Raw genomic sequence first — 14,465 nt, 5'->3', positions numbered from 1 at the left:
TCCTAGTTTCAGCCCCAAGAGGATTCCGTAACCTAGGCTAATATAAGGGTAGCTTTAGAAAAGATTGTACCTTTTCCTACATAGCCAAGGATTTTTCAGAAGTGTACCTGCCAATAGTCACAACTGCGAGCCAAATTCACACTTGGGCCTCGTCTACAGACAACTCCTACTGGTGCTGCCAACATTTCTGCTGGTAGTCCTGGCGGAAGCCTTAGCATGTGCAAGGTTTTGAGTGATTTCCAGCATTTTAACTGCTAGGGGTGAGATTTCGTGCTGCACCTCTGTGAGGCACAGCGCAGAACTTGCCACCAGCTGGAGAGGAGTTGGGTGAAGGCTATGGTGGCGGTGGCTTTAACCAATTTTGCTCTCTCCTAATCCTGGTCTGCTCTGGGGGCTGGAGAGGCAGCTGGCTTCCCTATGGACTGCGTGTTGCGACTCTACCTTCAACACACCCCTCCGACCACCAAGCCCTGGCACTCCCCCTACACCAGGGCTTGTAGTGGGGTCCTGAGAAGGCAGCCAGAGTTCTTTATTATGGGAGTCCTCTCCTGGCTGGAACCAGGGCTTTCAGACCTTCTTTGCGCTTGGGACCCTTTCGCCCAGCATAAACGTGGGGCAGAACGGGGCTGAGGATCTCACTCGGTCATGTACACCACAGTCTGGGTTCGGGGTTAGTAGAGGTGTTAGAATTGCAGCCAATAATAAACGAGAAAAAAGTGACTGTTCAAGAAGCTGAACTGAAGAGGAGATATACTTTTGAATTCTCTAAATCAAAGATGCTGTCATCTCCAACTTAGCTGTCTCCTTTAGGGCCAGGCTGAGGATACCCTTGTTCACAATGAATAAGTACCTCGCCCAACAAATAGCCCCTTAGGCTAGTCACTGCGAACAAGGGTATCACTATTAGGCCTTTAGGCATTTGCAAGGTGACTGTCAGAGTATCTGGGCAAGTGTCAAGGACTCGTACCTGAGGCCTGCTTTTGAGGATCAAGGTTCCCTTTCAGAAGACACATCTCCCTCTGCCCCACTGCTTGCACTGGGGTCCTCCTTATTACGAGGGGCATTTCTTTCTCTACTTGATTCAGAGGGTGCCTTGGTTCTGGTCTTCTCTTTCCTTTGCTGCTGTTTTTCAAGCTTTGCCAGCTATTAACAAAGAGAAAGGAAAAGAAACACTTTAAAAAATACAAACAGAATATTAGACAATAGCACCAAAAACTTCCTGAATTTGAACCTCTCTTCTGCAACTACAATAAAAACATTTTCAATGGTTCCTAACGTCACAAGAAAAGTGAATAATTTATAAGATGTGATCTCAGTGGATTGGAGGTGAATAGAAGAGCGCTCATCCTCACGCTCTTCTTTTGGGAGTGCAGTACCTGGTCATTTGACAATATGGAAAACTGATTAAAGACCTGGATCAAACAAGGACGGAGAGTTTAATTACAAAGCCCCGGATCCACAAAGGGACTTAGGCCTCACAATGCTGAGCACTTCGGCACCTAACTTTTAGGCATCTAGAAAAATCACAAGAACACCACTGCAGTCCACAAAGCCTAAGTTGGGAGATGGGTGCCTTAGAATGCTATCTGCAAAATCCAGTACACTGGGCAGGGAACCAACGAGGACAGGGCGGGTGTGCTAAAAAACCTCACCCTTTCTCAGAGACAGGCTCTTAAGTCCAGGCTACATGGAGGCACCTATCTCTGCTTAGTGAACCATGAATGGGAACCCACCTGGAGTCAGTCACACTCACTCTCTCTGGCCCAGTGACTATATAAGTATTTATTCCCAGTGAAACAGTCATTGGACCAGAGAGACAATGAGAATGACTCTGTAGTCCAGAGGTTAGGGCGGCCACCTGGGAGACCCAGGGTCCAATCAGCCTGCTCCAATCACTCTTTCATTATCTATCCACAGTGGAACAGCTTCAATGGGAGAGAGTGAGGGGGCCACACACCAGGATATCCCATAGCTCAGTGGTCAGAGCACTCTCCTGAGAGGTGGGAGACCCCTGGGCAAATCCTCTCCCACCTTCTGGCAGAGGGGGGGTGGAATTGAACCTACGTCTTCTACATCCCAGGGGGGTGCTCTAACCACTGGGTTAGAAGTTAAAAAGTGGGTACTACCACCACCTCCTCCTCCTAGATTTGAATAGGATATGATCCGGTAGACGGCCTCTGAGCATGCTTACCAGATCAGACCCCATACTTGGGTTAGGCGGCCAACAAATGTCTTCCCTGGCCTGTGAATCACGCCGGGGCTTCGGCAGGAGAAAGGTGCCTGGACACCTAGAGGGAGGGAGCAGCGCGCATGTCCAGAGGCAGAAACTTAGGCACTAAGGGAAATTTTACCCTGAAAACTTAAGCACCAAGTGAGTTTAGATGTCTACAGAATTTGGCAGGAGTTCTGTGAATTGCGGGGGAGCCAAATCCCAGACATAGGTGCCTACCCCCAAACTTAGTTGTTTAAGTCTGGGGTTTAGATGCCTAAGTCCCTTTTGTGGATCTGGGCCAAAGCTCTTGTAGAATTCCAGTGGAAACTCACCAGCTGTACAGCCTCGTGTTTTAGAGGGGCTTCATAATTTCAGCCATTTCTTATTCTGTACTGTTATGACTAAGGCAGAGCCAGGAACCAAATAAAGACATCCCATGTTCTGAGACCCAGCCTACACGACCATGCTAGAGGAGAATGTTATCTTTACAGAGAAAAACATTTGTATGGTCCAAAGCGAGGAGAACAGAACACCCAATTTCAGCCACATCAGAGAGAAATCTCTGCTAACATTGTAGACCTAATATTCAAAAGGAAAATAATGAAGAAATCATTTCTCAATGTAGAAGCCTTCAACCCAATGTGAAAAACCAAATTAAGTTGAATGTCGGTGTCACTTTGGCATTTATCTCCCATTTTTCAGAGAAGCAGCCTGCAACACGTTTCAGGTATGTTGCTTATCAATAGCTACCCTACTGACTAGAGACACTTCATGATTTTAGTTTATCAGTTGATTTGATTTTCTGTAATCTACTGTAATTTATCAAACTGCTTTTTCCAATTTCTTCTGGGTTAATAATGTGTTAGCTGCAAATCATCATTTCAAGGCCATCAGGACTTTTTGGGAATGAAATCAACAGAGAACAAACTGAGCTAGTTTACGTGTTACTATTCAGCAAGCTGAGAAACAGCTTCTTTTTCCTGTCTGAGATGGTAGAGTGTAATAGTTTAATTCATGCCATACAGTATATTGATAAGTCATGAGGACAAGTATGTAATATTTCGCCCAATGTATATGTATCACCTATATGTACAACAGTCTAAATCCCATTATATATTATTATAAATTATATAACATGCGCATTATTTTCCCAGCAACACTACAGATAATACAGCAAGTGAATGTTTTAGGTGATAATGGAAAATTGGTAAATTTGCATCCCAGGAAATCTACGGTACATTTGCACTGCAAAAACCAAACAAACAAAAAACCACGGCAGCGAGTCTCCGAGCCCACGTCAACTGACTTGGGTTTGTGGGGCTCAGAATAGCAGCGTAGATGTTTTCAATTGGGCTGAAGCCCAGGCTTTGAGACCCTGCCCTCTCACTGGGTCTCAGAGCCCAGTCAGTTGACTCAGGCTCGCTGCCGTGGGATTTCTTCTACGGAGTATTTGTACCCCTAAAGTAGAATTGTTATTTTAAGAACCTTTGTAATTTTTGGCTGTTCAGCCTCTCACAAAGCACTGACAGGTGGTACATGCAGTTCATGCTGGTGGCTATTTATGTTGTGGTAATGGTAAACTCCAAAGGCCCAAATCAGAAGCAGAGCCTCACTGAGCTCAGCCCAGTGTAAACACGACTGTCCCTACTGCAAGGAGTTAACAATCTAATTTAAGAAGCAACACAACAAGTGTGACAAATTGCACAAGGGAAGGAAAAACTGAGGGTGAGGGAACAGAATGGGAACATGCTAACATGAAGAACTCAAACATTCCCAACCAGTTTTAAAAAATGTTATATGTATTTTGATATGTGCAAATAATAAACAAATAAAAACTAACTAAATAAATACCAGCAATCTTCAATCGCTTAGCCCTCAACCTAGCGGTTATCAGTTACATTTATAAATCCGATATTAACCTCCAGCTACACCAATGCAAAGGTGCCATGAGGAGATGGTAGACAAGACCCACTACGACAAACCTCTGAGAAGTTACTCGTGTTATCAATGTGTTTCCTCGTAGAATTACAATCATTCCCTTTACTGAAACACACTTAATCGCAACAATGACCCACCTACCTTAAATAACGGTGGTGGAAACAATCTCTGCTCCAGCCGTGTAACCGTACCTTCCATAACTTTTATTTAATAGTTTGTGATAATGATGTGATGATCTGAACCAGATGAAACCCATTATTTTGTAACCGATGTTCTCCTGCTCCTCATATTATTCAATTGTTTAAAAAACAACATATGGCACCATGAATCAAACAGTCAAATTTTCTCTGAGAACACTGTGAACCAACCTAAGAAATCTAAGTCTGTACTTTCTGAACTTTGAAAGCAGCAGTGTATGCAAATTGTGGAATTTGCATTATGAAGCAGAAAAGCCACAATGTTTATTCTATATTTTTATATTATATATTTGATATGCAAATGGACCAGATATGCTCTTAGGATAACAGTCTTCAAGTTACTGGATAGATGCATGTGAAAACAAAAATACAACTTCGAAAGAAATAGTAAAGACTCATGTATATTTAATGAAATATTTGCAAAGGTCATTTTTATCGTTTGAAACAGTTCATATTTCTAAAAATCAAATAGACTAAACCAAGCAGAATAAGGCACTACAGATAGAAAATTAACTAGAGATCTAAAGGCAACTCCAGATCCATCTCAAAGCAGGTCAGGAATCCAGGTGTCAGTATTTGAATAAACCCCTTTCTTAGAGGATGTGGCACCTTTAATAGACAAAAAATGGGAACTGAGATAACCAGGTAATTCAGTCCTGTCCCTGGGTTGCAGTGGTCGAAATGGCAGTATTCTCCCCCCAAAATGGAAAAGATGTAACAAATGGCTTGAAGAAAAAAAGGTACCCACCTTTTTAGTTGCTAAATTAGCCTACAACTTGTGTCAGACATGGGATATAGTATCTATTACATAATACTTTATTAAAAGATTAAAAAGCAGATTGTTACCCTCAGCAAAAATACAAAGAACTCGTGAATGACATGTATGAGACAACAATCTAACTATGTACTTATATGCTACCATCACCGTACCATTAATCTGTGGGTCAGAGTTCAGATACTTGGGATGTGATCAAATAAGTATTCCTAGTACAAGACTGATTTTGACCTTCGCTTTTCACTTCCTTGCTTTTAAGTGCTTGGGTTTGTTAAAATGATGTGATAAGCAAGTACAATGTTGTCACTATGTTTAAAAAGAGTTAAGTTAGTTCCATTTTTTGGCTTTGGATAGAATATAATCTGAATTGTAAACACTCTGGTCCAACAAATCATGTCTTGCAAGCTTTCAATGTATTACTGAACTTTTTATAAAGATCACAATGTCCTTTGAGATGGTTTTAAAAACAAGCATAAGACATTTTATTGTTACCATTACACTGTGTTTGTTGATTTGTTATTGTTGAGAGACTTCATGTGTGCAAATGCTGTAGTCAATGAAGAGCATTTCCATATTTTCCAAGACATCCTGAGAGGATCACAGACTACATACCTTGTTAAATGAGTATGGGCTGCAAGGGGAGCAATTAAGCCTTCAAACTAATTAGGAAACCATAATTTTCAAATGTAGACCCTGGAAACTCTGACCATCCAATCTACTGATGCAGTGTCCTGGAGCTCATTTGTGTTATCTTTCTGGTCCTCAGCCAGAGAGGGCCAGGGGGAAGGGAGAACACACCATACCAAACCAATCAGTTACACAGAAATAATCCTCCAATTCCACCCATGTGTTCTGAATCAAGAACCCATGGTTATTTCTTTAAATATCAGCTTCAGTTTTGGTTCAACTGCTGACTTCCTGGAGCATGGTAAGAGTCAAAAGTGTCTTGAAATATCTCAGGTGTTGTAAGGCTATTTTTCTCCTCATCCCATATAAAAATGCAAAAGCCCTCACTACACAGAAGGCAACTTCTTCCATTTAATATTTATATTTTCTTTCGTTGTGACTGAGCTGATAATCAAATCATCTGGAACTATGTAAATACACATTTTTTCCACCACTAAAAAAAAAAAGCCCTTAAATAATCAACATGCAGATTAACTGATGTATGCGATAACAATTTTGAAAAAGGTCAACATTTACATCTGGGTTGACAACTTCTGTGCCAAATTCTAGCATTAGGCAATTTAACAGTACATGACAGATCTGAAATCCTAAAACTGGAATTCTTATAATGGAAAGCTTGACAGAACGTTAAGACAGGAGGTTTCATCAACACTGAAATGCCTACCATTATGTCAGTTGTAGAGTCATGTCATGTCACTTTTAAAAATCAGTTTTGCCTTTAATAAAAACACTCTGAAACAAGCTGGCATATCAAGTGAAAGAAAGCGCAGAGTCAAATAAAGTAAAAATCTTAAATGAACCAAACTGTACCATGGAATCTCTTTGGATAGTAATTCCATGCTCTAATAATAAGAATATAGCAGTAGGGATATACTATCGATCACATGACCAGGATGGTGACAGTGACTGTGAAATGCAGAGAGATTAGAGAGGCTATAAAAAACTCAATAATAATGGGGGATTTTAGCTATCCCCATATTGACTGGGTACATGCCACCTGAGGACGGGATGCAGAGACAAAGTTTCTTGATACCTTAAATAACTGCTTCTTGGAGCAGCTCGTTCTGGAACCCAAGAGGAGAGGCAATTCTTGATTTAGTCCTATGTGCAGCACAGGATCTGGTCCAAGAGGTGAATATAGCAGAACCGCTTGATAATAGTGACCATAAGAATGAAATTTAACATCCCTGGGAGGGGGGAGACACAAAAGCAGCACACTACAGTAGCATTTAATTTCAGAGAGGGGAACTACACAAAAGTAATGCACATTGGAAAACATAATCCCAACTATACATATAAAATGATGGGGTCTAAATTAGCTGTTACCACTCAAGAAAGAGATCTTGGAGTCCTTGTGGGTAGTTCTCTGAAAACATCCACTCAACGTGCAGCCGCAATCAAAAAAGCAAACAGAATGTTGGGAATCATTAAAAAAGGGATAGATAAGAAGACAAAAATATATTGCCTCTATATAACTCCATGGTACACCCAACATCTTGAATACTGCGTGCAGATCTGGTCGTCCCATTTCAAAAAAGACATATTGGGATTGGAAAAGGTTCAGAAAAGGGCAACAAAAATGATTCAGGGTACAGAACGGCTTCCGTATGAGGAAAGATTAATAAGACTAACCAATTTATTTGAGCATAAGCTTTCGTGAGCTACAGCTCACTTCATCAGATGCATACTGTGGAAAATACAGAAGATGTTCTTATACATACAAACCATGAAAAAATGGGTGTTTACCACTACAAAACGTTTTCTCTCCCCCCACCCCACTCTCCTGCTGGTAATAGCTTATCTAAAGTGATCACTCTCCTTACAATGTGTATGATAATCAAGGTGGGCCATTTCCAGCACAAATCCAGGGTTTAACAAGAACGTCTGGGGGGGAGGGGTAGGAAAAAACAAGGGGAAATAGGTTACCTTGCAAAATGACTTAGCCACTCCCAGTCCCTATTCAAGCCTAAATTAATTGTATCCAATTTGCAAATGAATTCCAATTCAACAGTCTCTTGCTGGAGTCTGGTTTTGAAGTTTTTCTGTTGTAATATCGCAACTTTCATGTCTGTAATCGCGTGACCAGAGAGATTGAAGTGTTCTCTGACTGGTTTATGAATGTTATAATTCTTGACATCTGATTTGTGTCCATTTATTCTTTTACGTAGAGACTGTCCAGTTTGACCAATGTACATCGCATTGCTGGCACATGATGGCATATATCACATTGGTGGATGTGCAGGTGAACGAGCCTCTGATAGCGTGGCTGATGTTATTAGGCCCTGTGATGGTGTCCCCTGAATAGATATGTGGGCACAGTTGGCAACGGGCTTTGTTGCAAGGATAGGTTCCTGGGTTAGTGGTTCTGTTGTGTGGTATGTGGTTGCTGGTGAGTATTCGCTTCAGGTTGGGGGGCTGTCTGTAGGTAAGGACTGGTCTGTCTCCCAAGATTTGTGAGAGTGTTGGGTCATCCTTCAGGATAGGTTGTAGATCCTTAATAATGTGTTGGAGGGGGTTTAGTTGGGGGCTGAAGGTGATGGCTAGTGGGTTTGTGTGTGTGGAAAGGCGGGGGGGGAACCTGGATTTGTGCTGGAAATGGCCCACTTTGATAATCATACACATTGTAAGGAGAGTGATCACTTTAGATAAGCTATTACCAACAGGAGAGTGGGTTTGTGGGGGGTGGGGTGGGAGGGGAGAAAACCTGGATTTGTGTTGGAAATGGCCCACCTTGATTATCATACACATTGTAAGGAGAGTGATCACTTTAGATAAGCTATTACCAGCAGGAGAGTGGGGTGGGGGGAGAGAAAACGTTTTGTAGTGGTAAACACCCATTTTTTCATGGTTTATATGTATAAGAACATCTGTATTTTCCACAGTATGCATCCGATGAAGTGAGCTGTAGCTCACGAAAGCTTATGCTCAAATAAATTGGTTAGTCTCTAAGGTGCCACAAGTACTCCTTTTCTTTTTGCGAATACAGACTAACACGGCTGTTACTTTGAAACCTGTCATTAATAAGACTGGGATTTTTCAGCTTGGAAAAGAGATGACTAAGGAGGAGATATGGCAGAGGTCTTTAAAATCATGACTAGTGTGGAGAAAGTAAATAAGGAAGTGTTATTTACTCCTTCTCATAATACAAGAACTAGGGGTCACCAAATGAAATTAACAGGCAGCAGATTTAAAATAAACAAAAGTATTTCTTCACACAATGCACAGTCAACCTGTGGAACGCTTTACCAGAGGATATTTTGAAGGCCAAGACTATAACAAGTCTTTTTTGTTGAAGAATTTTTTGCTGAAGAATTGTCACTTTTAGGTCTCTAATCGAGTGACCAGAGAGATTGAAGTGTTCTCTGACTGGTTTTTGAATGTTATAATTTTTGCCATCTGATTTGTGTCCATTTATTCTTTCACGTAGAGACTGTCCAGTTTGACCAATGTACATGGCAGAGGGGCATTGCTGGCACATGATGGCATATATCACATTGGTGGATGTACAGGTGAACGAGCCTCTGAGAGTGTGGCTGATGTTATTAGGCCCTGTGATGGTGTCCCCTGAATAGATATGTGGGCACAATTGGCAACGGGCTTTGTTGCAAGGATAGGTTCCTGGGTTAGTGGTTCTGTTGCGTGGTGTGTGGTTGCTGGTGAGTATTTGTTTCAGGTTGGGGGGCTGTCTGTAAGCAAGGACTGGCCTGTCTCCCAAGATCTGTGAGAGTGATGGGTCGTCCTTCAGGATAGGTTGTAGAGTCTTGATGATGCGTTGGAAAGGTTTTAGTTGGGGGCTGAAGGTGATGGCTAGTGGCATTCTGTTATTTTCTTTGTTGGGCCTGTCCTGTAGTAGGTGACTTCTGGGTACTCTTCTGGCTCTGTCAATCTGTTTCTTCACTTCAGCAGGTGGGTACTGTAGTTGTAAGAATGCTTGATAGAGATCTTGTAGGTGTTTGTCTCTGTCTGAGGGGTTGGAGCAAATGCAGCTGTATCGCAGAGCTTGGCTGTAGAGAATGGATCATGTGGTGTGATCTGGGTGAAAGCTGGAGGCATGTAGGTAGGAATAGCAGTCAGTAGGTTTCCGATATAGGGTGGTGTTTATGTGACCATTGCTTATTAGCACCATAGTGTGCAGGAAGTGGACCTCTTGTGTGGACTGGTCCAGGCTGAGGTTGATGGGTGGGAAGGAAACTGTTGAAATTGTGGTGGAATTCCTCAAGGGCTTCTTTGTCATGGGTCCAGATGATGAAGATGTCATCAGTGTAGCGCAAGTAGAGTAGGGGCATTAGGGGACGAGAGCTGAGGAAGCATTGTTCTAAGTCAGCCATAAAAATGTTGGCATACTGTGAGGCCATGCGCGTACCCATAGCAGTGCTGCTGATTTGAAGGTATACATTGTCCCCAAATGTGAAATAGTTATGGGTGAGGACAAAGTCACAAAGTTCAGCCACCAGGTTTGCCGTGACATTATCGGGGATACTGTTCCTGATGGCCTGTAGTCCATCTTTGTGTGGAATGTTGGTGTAGAGGGCTTCTACATCCATAGTGGCCAGGATGGTGTTTTCAGGAAGATCACCGATGGATTGTAGTTTCCTCAGGAAGTCAGTGGTGTCTCGAAGATAGCTGGGAGTGCTGGTAGCGTAGGGCCTGAGGAGGGAGTCTACATAGCCAGACAATCCTGCTGTCAGGGTGCCAATGCCTGAGATGATGGGGCATCCAGGATTTCCAGGTTTATGGATCTTGGGTAGCAGATAGAATACCCCAGGTCGGGGTTCCAACAAGAACCAGTCCAACAGACTCCAACAAGAGACTGCTGAATTGGAATTAATTTGCAAACTGGATACAATTAACTTAGGCTTGAATAGAGACTGGGAGTGGATGGGTCATTACACAAAGTAAAACTATTTCCCCGTGTTTATTTCCCCCCACCCCACTGTTCCTCAGATGTTCTTGTCAACTGCTGGAAATGGCCCACCTTGATTATCACTACAAAAGGTTTTTTCCCCCCCTTCCCCCCCACTCTCCTGCTGGTATTAGCTCATCTTAAGTGATCACTCTCCTTACAGTGTGTATGGTAACACCCATTGTTTCATGTTCTCTGTGTATATAAATCTCCCCACTGTATTTTCCACTGAATGCATCCGATGAAGTGAGCTGTAGCTCATGAAAGCTTATGCTTAAATAAATTGGTTAGTCTCTAAGATGCCACAAGTCCTCCTTTTCTTTTTGCAAATACCGACTAACACGGCTGCTGCTCTGAAACCTGACATTTAGGGTGGTTCTTATTTGCCTTTTGGCATTGGAGTCTTTCACATTCACGTTTTTAAGCTTTCCACTGCAGCCACGAGGGAGATATTTTTTATTTATTTATTAGTATTTTTTAATGAAAGCTGAGAGTCTCATGGAACGGTATGACTGGAACAGATCCTTCAGAGAAATACCAGATATCCTGAGACTCGTGATTCAAATCGTATGAGTTAGCAAGCACTGGCACTGGAGAAAACAGCAACTGTTAGTGCCAGGGCAGAGGGCTGTGGCTGTTTTTCACATGTGCAATATGCTGTGCGATGGGCTTTATATACCGAGACTGGGGAAGCAGCACAATTAGCTGATCCTGAGAAAAAGCAACGGTTAGGGGATCCTGCCCATACAGCAGAAGAATGGCATCTGCTTTTTGCCTCCGGCAACGTAAATGTCCAAATATACACAGATTACATTTGGGATGCCAAAACGTTATTATGCAAAATTAAAAATAAGCCAGCTTTCCCCTGCATTGCTGTAAACCAAGAGCACACAATTTTTATGAAGGGATTTAGATAAGGCACATTTCTAATGAAAAGGGGAAAAAATTATAATTGGATAATGTGGTATTATGGTATCATTCTTAACAGTTATGCAAAGCTGCACAAAGATAAAACAGCTGTCAGATAAACTTCATGATTAGTGCTGAAAAGCCCTTGCATTTTGCTTTAAATTCTACTGCTATTACAAGATGCAAAACAAACTGATGCCACAAACCAAAACCCCACAAAACTTTGTGAATAAAAGAAAGATAGTCTGTCTTTCTCAAATACTTTATCAGAGAAGCAAAGGAACATGAATTCCACTTCTATTTAACCTTCAGCTCTGATAGATTTTCACAAATAAAATTTGTAAAACAAATGGATTTTAACAAAAAATGGCCAGTCAAAGTGTTTCTCTTGAATCCTGACCAGATTAGGAAGGATTAAGTGGGCAACAGCTTGAACTTTCAACTCTGCAAACCTGTGCAAATCCAACTTCTGGTATTAACCGAAATGAGTTTAGTAGCAAAGGCTGCCTTTGCTCAATTCCTAGTGAACATATTCCACTACTTCTAATTCCTCAATATTAATCACTGTAAGATGAAAAGTATGCAACTGGTATGAATCTTCCACAGGAAGTGCATTACTTCTTGCTAGTACAAGGAGTGGTCCCACCAGGACAGGTTATGGATTACTGCCCAATCCTGACAAAAAGTTAATGATTGACGTCAAAGAGACTACTCATGTGAATGAAGTTACCCACAAACTTCTGTCTTTGCAGGACCAGTCACTATATGAGGTGTTGAGTTAAGAATACTTCCTACACATTGTAAGCTTTCCAACGATGTTTCAGAGATGTTTGTAGATAAAGTTTATTGAACAGCGGGAAAAAAGTCCCCAAAACAAAATAAAACAAAAATGCTTCAAAGTTTTGTTAATAGCACCTTCTGATAGTTAGGGGTATGTATTCTTAAGAATAAGTTGAGGGCTTTTGTGTGTCCAGACCATTGCAAGTCTTAACAGATTTCTTCTAGTTACTTGTATTAGAGGAAACTCTACAAAACACATTGTCTTCATAATCAATCTAGAAGAAAAAAAACTAGACAACTCATCTAAAAGTAAGAAACCTTGCAAATTAAACAAACCTCATTATTCGTTATTTGTATTTCATTAACACCTAGGAGCTCCAATCATGGACCCAGACCCCAACACCGTGTTAGGTGCTGTATCAACACAGAATAAAAAGAGAATCCATTAGATCATTGTTTGTTATGCTTTAAAATAATTTACAGAAGGACAAGATGGCTGAGGGGATTAGCAACAGGATATACAGCTTTTCACTTAGTGATGAGAATCCGGACCATGTCAGTAGTAACCAAAAATAATTACCTGATGTCTGTCTAGAAATCTGTTATATAAGATCAGTGTACAGGGCTATCAGTACAGTTACCAGTGTCCACACTGTGAAAAAGCACCACCAAAATTAGCATTAACTGACAATGCTCAGAGCAGTCTTGCCAGACAAGTGAGAATGGGCACTGGCACTGAAATGCACTCCAACCCCGCAAGACAATCCCATCAGGTGCCTTGAACTACACTCCAACCCTGAAAGACGGGCTCGCCAGGTCAGATTTCAGCCACATTGGCAGAGCAGTGTGAGGAAGCTTGCATCGCTACTGCTCATGTTGTTCTTGTTCTGTAGAGAGTAAACTTAAGTCTTCAAGTTTGTCAATCCAGCACCTTTGACAGGGACTAAATTCCCACACAAAAGCAGAAGTGTGTTTTGTTGCATTTCTTTAAAGAAAAGGAGCTACTTTACACAATTCAACTTGGTTTTTTTCATTGAGCAAGTTTTACATCTACGCAAAAATGAAAGACGACAAGCACTGGATAGCAACAGGCAAAGCAAAGTCTCATCTAAATGGGCTAACCTCATCCCTGCTGTCAACAGAGTTACATCCAAATTTGGCCCAAAATTCAGACAGGAGCTTGCTTAAAGTCTTGTTCATTGAAGTATATTTTTCATTAGAACAGATCAGTTTTATGTGGCAAGCAAAAATATTACATAAAAGTGAAAGACATCAATTTTATGGTTAATAATGGATCAAGACTTTTTCTATATGATGCATATTGCCTGCTCCTTTTCTTGGGACAATAGCATGCTCCTGAAGCAAGGTCTTGGCTAGCTAATTATCTTCATTTCTGAGACAAACCTGTTAATCAGAGAAGGATAATTTTTTTAGTCATTTCCAAACAAAACCATATTAACTGGTCTCAGCAACAAGCAAGCAATGACAAGGAGATACAGTCCAGGGCTGACTGGACTTACATTTGAAGTTCAGCTACAAGAAAGTTCCTTATCTACACGACGAAAATTAAACCCTGTAATTCATCATGGTTACAGCTCCACCACATGACATACCATATATAGGGCTCAGATATTTTTACCACATCCTTTGACCCTGCTCAGAGCAGGTCTAGCTGACACAGAAGTAAACATGTCAATGTAATTGTACCGGTGGTAGCAACAGCAGGAAATTTTAAGAAAAAGTGTCTAGGGTAGAAAAGGTCCAAAGAGACAAGCGTCATTTCTTTTTCAAACGTTATCTTGCTCTCATGCAGAGGAACTTGCAAGTCAAATGCCTCAGCCTCAAATATTAAAATATTTAAATTAATGTTTTAAGGCTGGAAATCTCTTTCATATAGTCTCTAAGTGAATAGGTCTATGCTTTGTTAAGATATGCTTTTTTTATCTTGCTTAATTCATATATTTCTTTCTAATGTAAATTTCAATTCCTTTGGGTTTCCATGTGAAGAACTGAATACTTGCTTTACAAAACACGGAAGTCAAATAGGAGGGCTAGATTTTCTAT

General features: G+C 41.3%; 1 protein-coding gene across 3 annotated transcripts in view; it reads right to left on the bottom strand.

Moving 5' to 3' along the window:
* Nucleotides 1-14,465, bottom strand: part of DTD1 (D-aminoacyl-tRNA deacylase 1) — a 105,430-nt gene that overhangs the window by 14,574 nt on the left and 76,391 nt on the right. For all 3 annotated transcript variants that reach the window (XR_012158340.1, XM_073339740.1, XM_073339739.1), the window contains exon 5: nt 968-1,143. Coding sequence is in view for 2 of the 3 variants with exons in the window: in XM_073339740.1 (XP_073195841.1) it covers nt 988-1,143 (156 nt within the window). In the remaining variant the exon portion in view is untranslated. The remainder of the gene's footprint in view (nt 1-967; nt 1,144-14,465) is intronic.

This window comes from Lepidochelys kempii, chromosome 3 (genome assembly GCF_965140285.1).
Source record: "Lepidochelys kempii isolate rLepKem1 chromosome 3, rLepKem1.hap1, whole genome shotgun sequence".
NCBI classification, from domain to species: domain Eukaryota; kingdom Metazoa; phylum Chordata; order Testudines; family Cheloniidae; genus Lepidochelys; species Lepidochelys kempii.
The sequence above is the reverse complement of the archived record's forward strand: the minus strand, read 5'-3'. Positions and strand labels throughout refer to the sequence as shown.